At 36.4% G+C, this 18,122-nt stretch overlaps 1 protein-coding gene across 1 annotated transcript in view; it reads right to left on the reverse strand.

Moving 5' to 3' along the window:
- The window catches only part of TMC1 (transmembrane channel like 1), a 119,132-nt gene that overhangs the window by 44,467 nt on the left and 56,543 nt on the right, over positions 1-18,122 (reverse strand). The window contains exons 3-5 of the mRNA XM_054283381.1: positions 12,301-12,469; positions 4,110-4,172; positions 3,609-3,975 (exon numbers count right to left, since the gene is read on the reverse strand). Coding sequence (XP_054139356.1) covers positions 3,609-3,975; positions 4,110-4,172; positions 12,301-12,334 — 464 coding nt within the window. The 5' untranslated portion in view covers positions 12,335-12,469. The remainder of the gene's footprint in view (positions 1-3,608; positions 3,976-4,109; positions 4,173-12,300; positions 12,470-18,122) is intronic.

Genomic DNA, 18,122 nt, shown 5'->3' on the forward strand with positions numbered 1-18,122 from the left:
TTTATTGGCATATCAGTATTGTGAAGAGCAAGTTAAGAATGGCAAGAAAACTGAAGTCAAATGGAAAAGGGTTAAAAAGTGATTTGTGCATAAAATTTTGAGAGAAAATGCAAAGAGAGTCATGTGTTCATGACGAACAGAGGGGTTAAAAGTCGGATTTGGGAGAGCTCAGAATCCATTGTCACAATCAGCTGTTCTCCATTTTACTAAGCGGAGTGATGTGCCTGACATTAAACGTGTCCTTTGATGGAAGATTGCTGGGTTATGCAAAGCTGGAATTTTCTGGTTTACAATGCTGCAGTGAGAGAGTGGGAAACATGAAGGCTTTGTGCTAATGTAGTGAGCTTACTGAGAAAAGGAAGCTTAACAGAACACAAGAGGTCAAGTCAGGATACTGTAGGCTTTGCGCCCTTTGCCAGCTACTGCTTTGTTTGTCTTTACAAACATGTCTCATCTTCCATTCTTCACTTTCCTTTGGAACCAGAAAAATAATTAAAAAATCCAAATTCCAGAGTTTCTTTAAGAAATCAGTATTTTCTAGTGTGTTTACATAATGCAGCCAAACTTGGCGGAGTAACAGCAGAGTTTTCCTTCAGCTCAAGTGGTGGAACACCATGTTATTCAAGTCAGGAAACCAAAATTTTGTCTTCAGCATTAAAAAGTCTTAGCCTTTCATGAAAAGTTTTTATTCATGCGTTTGAAGGTCAGAAGGGTTCATTGTAACCTGCAGGCTAACATAAAGCATCAAGTGTCAATAAATATCTTGACATAAAGACCCCATCCTCCTTGGCTCCAATTCAATATGCCAATTCAATACACATCTAAGTCAGTAGAGTTCTTGAAATCAAGTGCTTCTTCCAAGCAGAACACACAACAAGTTTCTTCATTCTAGTTTGGTTTTATGGCCTTATTGTACATCTCTATTTTGGTTTTAGTTTCATCTCCTCTTTATGGATGTAATCTACTTTTCTCATGATTTCTGTGTATAGCATTAAAAATTAGGATGAAAATGTTTTCTTTGAGCTAGGATGTTACATGATAAGACTGGTAAGACTTTGAGAGTATAGCATGACAATTTAATAAATTTTACTAAATTTGAAATCTTTCGAGTTTTTTTGTGTAAATTCTATTTATACAGATAATCCCTATAGCATTGCCTGTCAGTTAATACTATTCAGTTAGAAAAAATAAGTAGTGTCTTAATCTTCCATGTACCTCCAAGCTTTCGCAGAAGTTTTATACTCTCAAGCGAACTTAATAAAAGTCAATTTACTCACAGATAGAGCTATGCTGTAGGAAGAATATGATCCTATTCTGTTGGGGTTTTTTTATGTGACAGCACAAAGTTTCTAAAATCAATCAGAGAAAATGAAACAAAGCAGTAAAGAACTAAACCATTTTTTAACCCATGAACATCTCCAACCCTCACAGTGAGATTAAAGGAACAAGTTATCATTGATATTTTGGTGTTGATGATTACGAACAGGGTAAAGCAGGCTCTCCTCACACCCTCAATAACAGGCAACAATCAGCCTCATCAACAACCATTAACATCTAAGAACAGAAGATTTAAAACTCACCGAGAAAGAACTCCTTTGATCATGGCATTACCCTGGGAAACTCACTACCACAAATTAACCAAGAGTGGAATATTTAAGTTTTGAAAAAACAAAACAACTAAACCAGAAAACCAATGCAGAGTTCTTCTAGGATTCCCTTATGTCCTTTATGTAGAATAAGTGGTGCATGAAGATGTTTTCCTGATTTAAATGAAAAGTACAGAGGGGCAAAAGGGCAACTGCAGCAGATTCTATTGACTTGTACTGTGATCACACCAAAATGGGGCATGTTGCTAGAGTTTAGCAAAAGCCATCATGACAGCGGTAAATACCATATTATCTCTCTGCCAAATAGTTCCACTTTTCATTTAGGGAAAATTTTCTTGTATTTTCTTTCTCAACTCCTGATTTAACTGTTTTCCTGCTATTTCATGCTGAAAAACTTTGGCAATTAAAAAACTGCATCAGCAAGGTCTATGCTTAAGCAATATAGAGAATTTGTTAATTAAAATACTGCATCAGCAAGGTCTATGCTTAAGCAGTATAGAGAATTTGTTGTGATAGGTCCTCCCGGACTTGCTAGAGTGGCTGTATTTCTTCTATACTGCCAACCTTACTTTCCATTCTGAAGTCTTACAAACCCTTTATCTCAATCACAGCCAAACTGATCACCAGCCTGATATCCTTCATTCTTACATTATTTCATTTTTTCTTTTGAAAATATTTTAAAATATTCTTATCATTCTTCAATCTTTTCAGAAGCTCCTGTAAGTCTACAAATATATTACTCTTGAGGTATCTTTGAGAGTGTCCTCAGTATTTCCTCAAATGTTGTTAGGCTTAATACTTTAAGATCAAGGCAGCAATTTCAAGTTATTTAGCCCAAAATTATGTATTTTAATATTTAAAACTTTGGAAGAAAATGAAAAATATTGTTCCCTTGCTCAGTTTTCTATTTTCAGTGGCCTTTTTTAATTAACACTGTGTAAATGTTTACAATGAAGACAAAAATAAGCAAAGGAACATAGGTTTACACAGTCAGAGCTGTTGCTCTGTGAGTACAGAAAACTGCACACAGGAGTATAATTGCCATCACAGTGAAGAGCCAGCAGAAAGAAAAATTTTAGGGCTTCTCATTGGGAAGGGAAATTAAGTAGAAAAGTATGGAAATGGGATCACGGAAAAATTAATACAACAGCATATCTTACTGTATATTTTCCTTTTAGTCCTGCTGTGCTCTCCAGTGATGCCTCTGGGAACAGAAACAGCTGTAACAAGTGATGACTGAGGAATGAGAGTTTCTCTCCCTCTCCATTGAGATAGCTCCATTTGCTCCCTTATACGTGGCTCCCGGGGTTGCTTCCTTTCAAAAGTACAAGAAGGGACAAGGAGCAAGGGAATGCTAGGATGGCAGAGAAATAGTAATGTTTTTCTCAAGGGCTCCCTGTCACTGGAGTCTTATAAAGACCCCAAGTTGCATTAGATACTTTGGAAAATTGAAAAGTGACATTTCAGAGGAAGTGAGTGGGAGACAGATTGGAAAATCCCATTTTAGTTTTTGGTTTCAGGTTCTTGAAATTTGGGCACAGATCTCAAAGAACTGGCTCAAAACTGGCTGGGAAACAAGAATATGATCTTCTGAGAAGCATCAAGATTTTAGTTCTATACCAGAAATAAAACTTGGCTTTCTGGGAAGGTAATCAGCTTGGAGTTTATGGCATTTTACTTTAGCAAAAAGAAAAAAGCAGGGCAGATCTCACCACTTTCTACCACCTCTACCACTTTCTCTTCTCCTCTGCCATTTTCACTCCCTTTCTCTAGAAAGCAGCTCATATACTTGGAATATAACTAGATATGACTTTCCAGAAAGTTTCCATTTCACTCAGCTGTCATTTCTTCATTGCAGGACAAAGTATATCGGTCCAGCTCCAATCTGACTGTCACAAGTAAGGGAGTCATATTGACTCTTGGTATTTCTCAGCTATAAGAGAAAACAGGTTTTATGTAGGACAATTATAGTTTTATTATAAGGAAAAAAAAATTAATTACCCTGATCCTGACTTCTTTTTGTCTTTTTTCTTCTTGTTGGCCTTCTCTTTTTTCCCTTTTTTATCAGACTTTTTGTCCCCTTTCTTCTCATTTTTACCTTTCCCACTTTTACCCCCTTTCTCATCTTCATCTTCTTCATCACCTTCCTTGGATTTCTGATTTGCTTGATTCTTCTTGGCTTTTGCAGGTTCCATATCAGAATCACTGGCCTCATTTCCAGCTGCTCGTCCTCTTCTACGGCTTCTGTGCCTGCGAGGCCCAGCTCTCCTCATCCCGCCTTCATCATCATCATCTTCATCACCATGCCTGTCTCTCCCTCTGGCATGTGCTCTTCTGGGTCTTGGTGTTGCTCTCTTCTTCCCTTTATCTGTGATTGATTAAAAAACATAAAAGCACATGGGAGGAGGGTGTATGTTAGAAGGAGACCTTTTCTCCTCCTTCATTCTTAGTAATAATCAGAAAACATCTGTGTCCAGCCTCAAAGTAATCCAGGTCACTGACCTGTTCCTTTGGCATTTTCTTCATTCTCAACTGCACTGCCTTCTTGATTGTCATCACTGCCATCTGTCAAGTGAAAAAAAGAAGGCCAGTGGATATGAAGGGTAGATCAATCATTAGAAATTCAGGGGTTTCAAGAAATTCTTGGCAGCTACTGTTTTGTATCTCTTTACAATATTTTATGAACCCAGCCTTTCGGAAATATGGCAAACAATTTTCAAGAGGTAAGACGAAGACAGAAAAACCTATTACACTTCCCTTCAGCACTCAAATAAATACCCCTCAAAGGGACACTGGGAAGAACTCTTGCTGAAATTAAAGAACTTGCTGAAATTAAAAAATACTAAAAGAATAATTTTCTGATTTGACTGGAGGGCATGAAGCTCCAGACTTGCAGCATAGGTGAAGAGTGCTGTTCCTGAAGAAAGAGGAGGTTCCAGCAATCAAATCTCTAAGCACAGAGAGAAAACTTGGTCAGCTCACTTCTGCGTTCTACCACATACAAGTTCTATTCTACTACTCTACCACACAAGGTGTTTTTAACATTGAAGGCTTTAGAGGGATAGTCTATTTTTAGAAATTTGTAGTGTTTCTCCTTAGAAACATCTTGCTTAATTTTTCATTCTCAATCATTCTCCACAAGCTCTAAGCTCAATGAGAGACAATGTCGATGCTACCTATCAATAAGCAGAAAATTATCCACTTCATTTGCCTGGTACATTTTGAAGCTGTGATCATGGATGTATAGAGAATAAACTTAATAATAAAAATACTCTCATATGTATTATATCCATCACAATATCTAATTAATATCTAAATAATGTGTTCTTTGAATACATTGGTATGAATATATCACTTAACTTGTAAGTAATCTGAAACTGCTGCTGATATTCCCTAGGAAAGATTCTTCAGAAGAAATATCTGAGAAGTCAAGTTCTAATGAGTCCTTCTGAGGTATTTTTGAGCTTGTGTGTGTGGCTAAACACTTTAGACACTTTGGTGGTATTTAAAGAAATAGGTGGTAGTAGGAAATTACTGAGAAGACTAACAGTGATTACCACGAAAGAGCAGAAGTAGCTAGTAGTTGCCCAACTCCCATATAATCTGTATGTTCCATGTATATATTGTCCAGTTTCCCCTCTGGAGAGGTGATAGGTGTTGATCCTTATGGTAATGTTTTTTTAGGTAAGAAACTGCAGTATCTTCCTTTTTCAATCATCTCTAACATCTCTGAATTTTTCTTTATATTCTTTCTTCACACATTCCTTGGTCGCCCAGTTTCTCTTATAAAATTTAGTAAACCACTACCAATTAATTGAAAATTTATACACAAATTGATTTATTTAGGGACTGCTGTGGCTAACTTCTTGACTTTGCCTAGTATCAAAGAAAAGGAGTAAAATTAAGAGTATGTCAGGCTGCAACCAAGGAGGAGTCCAGGGTCTTCTTTCACTATGTGCAGTAACAGGCAAAGTTTTATTAACCAGAATTTAACTGGCACATTAAAACTGAGTCTAACTTTCCTACACAAAACATCTAATTTTAACTAACACTTTCTATCAGTCTGACAGCATCTGCACCATAATTTTTAAGTTTATGCAAAAATATTGTCATTCGATATCATCATTGGAATGTGACTATAAGTGCTCCTTTGTCCCGCCTGGACACATGCCTTCTGCTGCTGACAGTAACCAGATCTCTGTTGATAAAGACCATTGTGCTGCTATTGAAAGCTTGCAAAGATGAAGACAAACACCTCTAAAGAGATACTTCACATGCAATGGTAGGGCAGTGCCTATTATCAAAACAGAGGCTGTGGCTGATCTCCTATGGCAAAACAGGAATTCCCAGGAAAGAAATTTATTGGTTGTGCGGTGGCCTCAGTGCACCCTGATGAGCCCATACAACAAGCAAACAAATGGAAGTTTATCATATATACTGAAAAATGCATCAGCAGTGAAGCCTACCAAGCTTGAGTAGTTGTCATATTGACATAATGATGACAATGACAAGGGATTGTGAGACACAGAGACTTAAACTTAAATCTCTTAAATTCTGCTTAAATGTAGAAGATATCTGCTGGAATCTGTTTAATTCTAGTAGCATAAGGATAGCAAATTCACTACACTGAAAATTTGAGATAAAATTCTAAGGTAATTTACAGATTTCAGAGTGCTTGGAAAAAACATTGAAAACACTGCTATGGGTGAATGTATCTGAATATTAAGTTCTGTATGCTAATAGTTTTTTTCATCTGAATTATCAGGCATTTGAGTAATAAAGGATAATTATTTTTAAAAAATAAGGAAAAAGCCAAAAATCAAACGGAAATAGATATTGCCATAAAACAAACCTAGAAAGCATGACCAGTGATTACATGGGGCTACCAGCTAAAAATGGGTATTATAGACATGCCCAGCAAGCACTAGTGCACCTTCAAAATTTCTGTCCGCAAAGATTTAAAATTGTATCTCCAAACTGAACTTCATATGGAAACAAAGTACGTTAGCATGAAGACTGTTCGAGGCGTACCCTTCTCATTCTGGCACATCTTTAAAAAAAGACACCTCTTCCAGGTCATATGTACATGCAGAGAGCATTTTGCTGAAGCTCAAGGTAGAACTAAGAGTTATTGTGACAGCCCTGATAGCAGTGGTGCTGTGTAGAAGAGAAAAAAATCTCTGAGGAGAAGGAATGGAAGAGCTTTGTCAGTTGTGAGAACTGTGCTGAACCACATATATGTATGGGTTCATGAAAGCTACACAGCCACCCCTCGCTGCTCCCACATTGCAGCTACCCCATGTACTTCAGACAAGCTGCATGAACAACTTTTGTGTCTGATTGTTTTGTACTTATTATTGAAAGACCAGTGTTGATAATTAGCTGGGTACTTGAGTAATAAGTTAAAAACTATTATTATTATTGTTGTTATTACTATTATTATTATTATTATTATTATTAGACTATGTCAGGTCATAAACTCCATTATACTTTTCAAAGAGGAAAGGAACAGGCTACGCAGCTCACAATGCAGCAATTGTACACAATTGTTGCTTGTGTAAAAGCCTGTTCAAATGAATTACCAGAGAAGCATTTCTACAATGTTCAAACACAGATAATGCTTTTGATGACATTATATCTAAATGTAGTTTAGTACTTAATTTAAATGTGCTGCTGTAAACCACAGCATAGACAAACAGTAGAGTTCATTCCTCAGGCACTGTATTTTGATCCTATGGGGAGCCAAAATGCATTTTTTATATACTTCGGTTGGTAAAATTGTAGTATTCGTTGTAGGAAAAAAAATCCTCACTACATGAGAAATTTTTAAACTAATCTTGAGAATTTTTAAACAGATCATGTGATCCCACTTATGAAAAGTTCAGTGAGTCATCCTGTAAAAACAACTAAGTGTCACAAAAGCACTGTCTAGAATTACCAATTTTTCCAGAAACGGGTTGATAGAACCCCTTATCTTCACAGTGTTAATATTCATAGGCTAATAGCAGCCTTTGACTCAGCTAACTTGAGTTAGTCTGACTCAGAGCAAAAGCTCAACTGCTACACCTTCCAGGATACATCATCTTGTCCTAAAGACTGTATACTTGCATATGTATCTTTAAGTATATTTGAAGATATAGTCCATAACTCCTTGTAGTCCACGAAATCCAATCACATTTTTTTTTTTTTTCCGGGTAGTTTAAGGGAAACTTTCTCATCTTTCTAGATTAAGGGCAGTGATAGTGTAATCTAAGTAAGCTATCATTTTACCCCAAGTCTTATTTAGACTATAGCCATAAATAAGACTACAAGACTTAAAGAAGGTGTCCTGAATATGGGCTCAGACCAGCCTGCAAGTCACAGACGCAAGGCAGAATATCAGACAGCTCAGGGAGAGGGCTCTAAACACTGACACGTTGGCTGCTGAGGAAAGTAAGGGTAGGGAAAAAATGCATAACACTCTAGTCTTTGTTCTATCAGGTGTCTGTTTAGCAGATCATGAGAATAGTTTTCCCCTTACCTTGATTTCCCAAGTTGTTTTTATACCTTCTATCAGAAGCTATTACCCAGATTTCATGCTTTGAATTTTTTTAAACTTATTCTACACTGACAATGTTTTATGGACTTTTCACTGTGAGAGGGATAATAATTCTTGAAACTAACTCATAGAACATGGCCCACTCTTGTAATATCTGTGCTCCCACTACTACTGTGTAAAGCTGACTGCTGCTAAGCAATTCTGCATTTTGGTGCTGCAAAAAACTCAGTGGAATGCAAAGTAACATGTATATCAAAAATGCTGCCTGACTTTTTTGTATATATTATAAAAACATATTTCTACTTAATTAAGTGTCAAGACAATGAAATGGATCATCTGCCAACGGAGACCTGTAAGCAACTACTGCATTTGTCTCTGAACTGGACCATGTCCTTTAAGTGCTGGAAAGACATCAGCCTACGTAGATAATAAACTTAGTGTTCAACAAGAGGAAATGTCAGAAATGCAAGACATTTATTAGACAATAAATGCCTGGCAAGTACTAGTCAAAAAGGGTAGTGTTATGAAACACTCATTTCTATATATTTACATACATTTGTATATTATTCTTTCTAATCATGCTCATATGAGAGTATCTCACAATAAATATCACTGGAAGTAACAATAAATATCACTGGAAGTAACACCTCTGAAATACACCAGAAATAATATATCACTATCACAGAAAGTCTATTGGAAAAGTGAATTAGTGAAGGCTTCAACATGTAAGATTTGTGACCTTAACAATAGAGATCCCATCCTCTTAGTGTCTTTCCAGACTTTGGGAAGAACACCTTGGCTCACTTGGGCGCAAAAGAAGAGAGCTTGAAACACAGAAATCTCAAATAAAAATTACATTTATAGAGCAACCATAACACTCAGTATTTCAGACTATGCTTTATTTCTCCTCTGTTTTTTCCCAGTGTCACAAATTTTACTTCCAATGAACAAACATAACAATCACACAACACAACTCAAAAAATGCATCCTGACCAGCAATAGCTATGAATTTATAAGTAAAATATAATCATTATTCAGTTACACACAAACTGGCTAATATATTGCTTGTTTTTTCCATCAAAATTGGCAATATCATAAACACCAAAGTAGGTAGAATACTTATGCTTCAACGTCATAAGAACACCAGGGTCTTGGAAGACTTACTGGTCTTAATGTACAATGTTGTGCCCTGCAGGCCAATATACCTGAATTGTTTCCAGAAATTGTCTCTGGGGCAGTGCGCCTTCCCTCGGCAGGAAAGAAAATTTGTCCACCTAATATTTGAAATGTTTTAAATCAGTGTTTGAAAACTACAACTGGAGACCACAGGGAGCAAATGAAATCCATTCAATTCACATCCATAAATAGCTCATATCTTCTCCATTTGTAAGAAAAAATTACTGATTTTCTACTCAAAGGCCAGAGACTGAGCTCACATAGGTCATGTTGACGCTGTAGCTAGTACGGTATACGTCACCTGATTGCGCTCTCTTTCTTCCCAGCTTCCTGCTGGGCTGTACTTACACATGGCAAGGTTTGATAGCTGTCTCTCAGTCTGAGGGTCAGGACTTCTTCTAGGCTAATCCTCCCCTCAGGGTTAAACGAGTTATTTATTGCATTGTTTCAGTGCAAGGATTCTAAAATCTGATATTATTGTTATAAAGACAGATCAATGAGAAACCCCTCAGTATTTCACCCCCTTCAGGGATTTGTGTAAAAGTTTCCAGGCTTCTGTACCTCACTTCATCTCTGTGTTCTCCAGGCCTCTGTACCTCACTTCATCTCTGTGTTCTCCTATCTGTGCCCTACAAGGGTCTAACCTTGGGCTGCTTCTCCTTATCCAAGGCTGACAAGCTGACCAGCTCACCAGCTTGCAGGACACATTGGCTACTGTAGTAAAACAAGACACAGCATTTGCACTTGGTCTTCATCACACAAAGAGGAAGTGGTGGGCAATTTTCCATTTTCAATACAGGCTTTACTGCAAGAATTAGGATCAGAATATTAAGTGTTCAGTGCACCCCGAGGAAAAAGACTGACACTGCAATAAACCATACCAATCTGGCCTTTTCCAGTTCTGAAATGGGATTTATTTAGCTCATTGTCATTCACTTATAATGCTATTAAAATGGGAAGAACACATATGTATATGGAGAAAAGAGTTTATATTCAAGTTACAAATGAAGGGTTCTTAGTGGATATTAAGTCAATTGTATTTTTTTATTATTAATGAGAAGAAAAGTCTTTTAAGGTTGATAACTAGAGCTGACCAGCTCACCACATATTCTTTTTACTATATTTAGAGGGTAATAGGTACTTTCCAACTGCTCCCTTTTGAAAATCCACTAAGAAGATTTTTGACCTAGGTTGTCTTTTCCTGTATGAGATGCCAGGAACAATGAATTCACATTCATTAACCCATCATAATGAGTTCATGAATATGAGTTCATGAGTTCAACCATAACAATAATACATATCCTACTATCTTAGATTTTACAGCAGACATGCTGTGAAACATGGAGAATCACCAAATCAAGAACGGTTTCACTAGAGATAAAGATACCATAAAGCAAAAATGCATTATTTGAAACTGTTGCAAGAATATTCCTTGAGACTGTCAGCAGTGATGACATAAAACCTCCTATAAAGAAACTGCAACTAGATCAGCTCCTGAACTCTGTGCTGTATAGCTCCAGCCCCTGGACTTTTTAACTTAGGAGTGGATTGAGAACTACATTCTGTAAGTGTCTCATGGTTACTTTTAATGGAGGTTCAGCTTTTCATATGTTCTGAAATCATAATACAGTCCTAAGCTTACCCACATGATCTCATCTCCAAATACACACACAACTGCCATTGCCAGGTTTTACTGTAAATTATATGTACAAGATAAATTTCCATGGAAAAACAAGAAGTGTCAAGGAGTGATCATGATTCAGCAATAAAAATCTTCAACTTCTCCAGATAAAAAGTGTGCAGTATTGGCTTCCCATGGGAATGATATCCTCTATAATTCCAATGAATAATACAATCATTGAACCAATACAAGTCAATTCAGTCAGGTATTTTCAAGTAAAATGCAGTTCTTAATGGCAAACTTAGAGACTTGTTAGTCATAAAATTTGTTCATTATAAATTCTTATAAAAATGTGTATGTTCTATGGTCATGCTCATAAGGTTTCTTATGGAGATAAACATTCTTTTTAAGCCATTAAGCATTTTGCCTATGCTGCATTAAATTCTGTGATTCTCTCATGTTAAAATTAGTTCCATTAGCATATACTGCTTGAAAATTAAATTGGTCAGTAAAGGGTGCTGTAGAAAAAAAAATGAGGTGGAGAAAAATAAGAGGATCTCAGACAATAAAAGGAAAGCAAATAAGATGAAATTTTAAAATTAACTGCTTTCTATATTCTGCCAAAATGCTCAGCAGTCCCTTCTGATGTTTTCTATTGAAGCAGAATATATTTTATTAATATTGAGTGTTACGATTATGGATTAAAAATTTAGGAAGCCCCGTTTAGCAATAATAGCTCTGGTACTTATCAAGACCTAAAGAATAAGTCCCTTATTTTCTCCCATGCTGAAGACAAGAAACATCATGCGTACAATAGAGATCCTTGCTTTAGAAAGAGTAGCACTGCTCATGAGAACTGAGAACATTTTCTCATATTAGATTTGCCTTGCACATCACCAGAACAAGCCATTAGGCATTATTATCCTACAAAAACATTTCTTAGATTCAGAATAGTGCAGTATTAATATAGAAATACTGTTAATCTGACTCTGTAGAATGTTTGAGGTTTCATAATAAATATAGAAAGCAGTAAGAAAAAGAGGCAATTTTTATGCACCTTACAGAAGCCACAAAGTAACACTGTTTTCTTAGTATTTCCTACAAACTACATGTAAGTATAAGACAAGTAACAGGGTTGTAGTCACAATCTTTTGATTTCCTATTCAGTGAAAAGAAACACTATCATGCTACAACTAGTCAACTTCCAAATAAAACACATTTCTGAACAAAAGATAATGAATTGTCACTAACAAGATTTTATATTAAAAAGAAGTAGAAGAAAACAGAATTTTCACACTATTGAGCTACATGCAGAAAATGAATATGTGCTTAAGTTGCATTATGATATTTGCAATTACCGTTTCCTTCTGCTGACTTGTCCTGTTTAGTCATTGTGATGTTTCACAGGGCTGCTGCAGGTGCTGGATATACAGAAGAATGTCTGAAGGCTGGGTGGTTCAAGATGAAGCATCCCACAACATCATCCTGCCTGTCATTGAACGGGTGGCGCTGGTGAAGTTTCACTCACTGAAATATAAGAAGATACTAATTTCGTAAGTGATAAATCTTTCATGAGTGTTTAGTTTACTATTTAGGTTTGGCATACTAGGATTAAAAGAGTCAAAGAAGTTATTAATTTTCTTTATTCTTATTGCTGGAAAAGCTCTTCTGCAATGTACTTACCTATGACAAACACAGGTTTAAGTGCTTAAGTGCCTTACTGAGGAAGGAGGTTGCAGAGTGTCCACATGAATATGCTGTCATGCTCTATTCAGATCTACAGTTCTGCACATGGAGAAAATTACATAGAATATTCTTCTGTCACAAAAGTCAGATTTTACCAAAGACATGCTTAAATTGCATAGCTTTAATAGAATAGCCTGACACTGATTTAAAAAATCTTAGCAAAATGAGGTAGATTCTGACTTATCTGCTGGTTTGCATTTGCACCTCCTTGCACTTCTGTTAGGACTCTTGTTTCTGCGTTTATATCCAGATATTACACACTGAGATTACCAGTTTTATGCCGATTGGCCTTTGATCTAAATTAACAGTGGAAGAAACCCAAAATGTAGTTTACAAGTCAAGTCAGGTTTGGAAATAAAAATCTGAAATAAAAACAACACTAAATACAATTTTTGCATTAAGTATTTGTATTTAACTACATAATTCTATCATAACTCTTTAGCTGAAATTCTTTCAGTGTGACCCAGCTGAAAAAGAGTGCGAGCACCTGCAGAACAGCCTACCTTCTCAGATGCTCCTGACTGGTGTCTGGATCCTCTTACATACAGGACTGTGAAAGCCATTTTTTTTCTTTGGAGCTGTCATTCAGGTGTCTGAAGGAAGTTTATCTGGAAATTAATCCAGTGAGGCTGACTACCTTACCTTTTCATTTTCTTTTAGCGTGGAGCTGCATGGGTTATTTGTGTTGTTTTGAAACATATTGCTATTTCTCTTAGAGTATTAACGTTGTATGTTTGAAATATTCCCCAAGAGATTAAGCCTGCCTTTACAGTTGTAAGAGTCCCTGTCTTATATAACATTTTTTCTGAACTAGTATCTTACCCTTTTGCTGCATTCTTATATTAGTTATTTCATAATATCCTAGATCCTGTGGTTTTATTTACTTGGGAAAGACTTCTAATAAAAACCAAGAAATTTAGGAAAATATTAAAACAATCTCTGAATATCCCTAGTTAGACTATGTTTCAAGTATTCAGAAAGTAATAATCATGTTCTAAAAATTCGGTCGGTAGACTTCTGTACTTCTTTTATAACAGAAAGAAGAATATCTTGGGAAGACTGATGAGCACAGATTTGCAAGTACTTGCAAAAAGAAGCAGTCAAAAAATTCTAACAAGGTATTTTGCAGTTACAGTCAAAATGAGACCAGAGCACTGGTCCTATAAGTTTTCTTCAGAATTTAAAGTTAGTAATACCTCATTTACATCTATTAGCCACATTGGAAAATATTTTACTGGATATATGAAAAGGAAAGGGAAAAAAATTGAAGGCTGACGTATCAATCTTACCCAAAATAATTGCAAAACACAAAAATCAGAGATGCAAAGCAATATTTCAAAAGATACATAAATAAAAGAGTTAAATATGCAGTTTGATGTTGTCTGTGGGTGAATATTTGCTATAATGTACATGAATTCTGAACACTCAATTTTTTCTTGTCTCCTGACTCAGTCAGCAACTAGATTTCATTAAATCCTTTTATCATAGCATAGCTTGTTAGTGTTTCCAGTCTCATTTGTAGTTTATATTTGTATCTGTACAGTTAAATGGTTTTTTAAGTTCCTCTGCTTGCTGCCCTCCTCAGTATGTCACTGTGGGGCTGCGGTGCAGACTGGATCACTAATCAAAGAAATAGTCAGTTTCTTAAGTCAGCTTAGTGCAGTGATCCCATCCACAGCACAGTCCACAAACAATTGCATTAGCACAAGAAGAAGTAGTCAAATTTTGACATGATGTGGGAAAGGGCAGCCGGGGTCAGGAGACAGGAGAAAGGAAGAGGCTGCAAACCTTTGAAGGGAGACTTGTCACTGGAGCTAACACAGCAAGGAGATATGTGCTAGATTTCCCTTTACCCTGGGTGTTCAAATACTAATCAGAGATTGAGAACAAACAGTTTTCATTTACACTAGGTTCTCTTTACAGCATACGAGGCTTGAAAGACAAAAACCACAAAACTCAAAAAAACTCCCAAAACCAAATAAACAAACTAAAACCCAAACAAACAAAAAACCCAAACTACTTTAACTTAGCTGTATACAATAGCAATGAAATCAGAACATATAGAATGCTATTGATAAATAAAAACATATTAAAATAGTCTCAGACAAGTTTGGAGAACTGGTCTTAGTCCTGGTGGAATTTGTTGAACACTGCAAAAGTGTCCATGTTGGCAAGCATGTCACATTTTATTCCCTTTGTTCAAATCTCCATCTCTTTGTCAGAAAACAGTTACAATACATTCTGAATGCATAGTATGCATGCTGAAGCATGTATAGTAGGCAAAAGCTGAGAATGGCAACACACAATTATCCCTACCTCAGCTGAAAACCCATAATGAAGAAGAAGTGGAAAGTACTGGTCTGCATACCCTTCTGCACACTGCTGAAGTGATAGCCATCGGCCAGACAGATAAATCCAGCCAGGGAAAAGAGCAATGACACCAAAGAATGATGACTTAACCATGTTTTGTATAAACATTAATGCCTCAGTAAACTTGCAAGCATCAATTTTGCTTGTAAACAGCTTTTAAGTTACAGTGCCACAATCTGTGCATAAAGAACCTCTGTAATTTCCTTCTTCACACTTCTACAGAGCAGCTGAAAACCCTTTCTGCAACCATGAAGTGCAATGAATGTTGTTTTTTACATATTTCAAGGTGAGTTTTTCCTCTGTTTCTAAACTTAATGCAAAACATAGGGCAATATTTTTTTTTTCTGACAGACTTTGCTAAAGGTTACTCTTTTCAGGATGGGATTTTATGATGCCATTTTGCCTAGAGGCATGCAAAATGTATATTCGGCCTGTCAAAGGACATGATAAAATTCCAGGGAGTTCTGGAAGTAGATACAAAAACAGTCTGAAGGCATGGCACTATCACCTTGCTGGAAGAAACACCTTTTTCATCCTAATGTACTACTTAATGTCAGTCTTTCCCTAACTTTCCCTTTCTCTGCGTTCAAATGACTCAGATGAGTCTAAACAGCATTAACTGGTAAGTCTGTGCCTACTACCCTCATTATCCCACATCTTTTCACAGCTGAGTGGATGATTTTGCCAGTCAGTCTGGGAGCAGCAGGAGACTGCAGCAGGAAGCAGCTGAGGTGGGATGGGGGTCAAAATTTCCCCTGGGGCACCAGCCTGCAGCCGTGCTAGCAAGCAGGGAGGTGACACTGGCACTGGGGGGACCCTGGCAAGGGTGAAAGCCACCATCAGATGACAAATCAGATTGATTCATTTCATGCCAGAAACTTCCAAAAGCTGACTTGTGTTCTTTTCAAATATTAATTCCCAAGTCGATGAGCTCAGCTGCTGAACATTGATTAGGGAATGCCATAAACAGAAACACAAGTAACATTGCTCTGATGCCTCCCTGGTATTGACTGAGAAAGGAGTTACAGCTTAAATCTACTTGTAGAAAGAACTTGATTTGTGTAGAGATCTCTGAGCCCCTTGTGGAAAGGAAATCTAACAACCAAGTCAAAAAAACTACAGAGAATGCCAACACACTTTTACAAATACTGTTTTTAAAATCACTTCTAATTTCTCTGACATTTCTGAAATACTATACTTCAAGTTTTTCTAAAAATCTGACATTTAAATCAAAAGTACAGCAGGATGTAATCTTCATTAGATTCTCATGGTAGACAAAAAAACTGGGTTGAAAGAAAAAACATCAAAGGCCTCACAAAGAAGTAATTAAAAAAATTCTAATCAATTTATGTGAATAAATATACTTGGGCGGTATGATTTAGAGGAATTTGTCCAAATTGGTCTTGGTCAATGAATCTATCTTGATCTACTAGCAATTGGAATGCCTTATTATAGCCTCAAAACCCACTTTAAAATCCTTTAAAACCCACCTTAAAATACTAAATATTCACTAAAACTCTCTATTTTTTAACTAAAAAAGGATATATTTATAAGAGTTTCTGCTGATACATATATTCTTTGCACCACTTCTGAAAATTTTTAGCTGGAAATGTTCAGGAATTTCATGTGAAGGTATGCATATTTATATTTCCTCTAATGATAATACTACTTAGAATTACATAATTCTACTAAGTATCATATGGCCTTTCTTCTAGCCAAAATTTATGGCTGAATGAATGGTCATTAATAGACCTTTCTTTATTAATATCCAGCAGTACACAATGGCAGCAGAGACTGCTTGTGTGACTGCTCCTAGCACCTGCTGTGCTGACAAATTGGCACACTGCTCAAATAATTGCATTTACTACTTAGTTTTGGCTGCACCTGGTGGAGTAACTCCAGATTTATTTCCATGACTGGAAAAATACTGCCATGCTCAAACCCTGGATACACAGACTGGAAACACATTGAAATACATGCTTAAAACCATAAAATCACATTCTCCTAAAAATCAAAGCTATAAAGTTAAGTACTCTTGAAAGAATTATTTGTAATGTAAAAGATTCTTTGAGAAAAAAAAAAACATTAAATGTAATAGACACTAAAATCTGTCTTAAAGTTACTATGATTTGGACAAAATTCAGATTATCAGCTAATATTCTAAAAATCTTACAGAAAATGACACCATTATGACATGCTACTGAGTTTTTTTCACATAATCTTTGGAATTTACTGGAAAACAAAGGCAACTTTGCAAGACTTTTTTCAGAATACCCTTGTCTCCTTGTCTTAACAAAACACCATTGCATCATCATTTAGCAACAAAAGATCCTTGGGAAAAATGCTACGTCATATTCCTGAACACAAAGATTTCCATCATTATAGTGACAAAATGCCTCAATCAACATTTTAAATCTATGGTGTTCCTGGTCCTCCAAGCCCTCACTCAGCCTTCTAATTATCCCCAAGAGGAGGTGAGACAGCTGAGTATGAGCCATGAAAAGAACTTTCTTTTCTTCCTAAAGTTTCTTAATGTCTCAGAGGTTTCAGTACCCATTTTCTGTGGATAACATGCCATGTTGCACAGTCCTGGCCTCTCAGCCAAATTCTGGGAAAAAATTTTACTGTTAGCACACACTTCATTATGTGATGCAATACTTACTGATTAATTGCAATTTTACACACACACATGTTCATGTCCGCCAAATTATATTAATTGACTTAATGCTCCTCATTTATGCAGAAGTGGAAAAAATTATTATTTTATTATTTCCATCACTCTTTGGCCGTACATACGTACATACATACATACATGCATACATACAACAGAGAGTCAGACAGAAATTTGGATTTCTGGGAAAAAAATCCAGTGGACAGGCACTGGAGCAGCAGGGTAACACCAGACATTGGTGGGAACACCAGTGGGGACCTGCAGGGCTCCATCCTCAGCCCTGTGCTCTTCAGGGCCTTCATGAACAACCTGGATGCAGGACTCAAAGGAATACTTGCAGATGACACTTAATTGGAAGAACCGTCAACTCCTTCAAGGGCAGAAAGACCTTGA

The sequence above is a fragment of the Melozone crissalis genome, unplaced genomic scaffold (assembly GCF_028551555.1).
Source record: "Melozone crissalis strain CALT ecotype California unplaced genomic scaffold, PUWL_Pcris_2 ptg000036l_1, whole genome shotgun sequence".
In the NCBI taxonomy this organism is placed as follows: domain Eukaryota; kingdom Metazoa; phylum Chordata; class Aves; order Passeriformes; family Passerellidae; genus Melozone; species Melozone crissalis.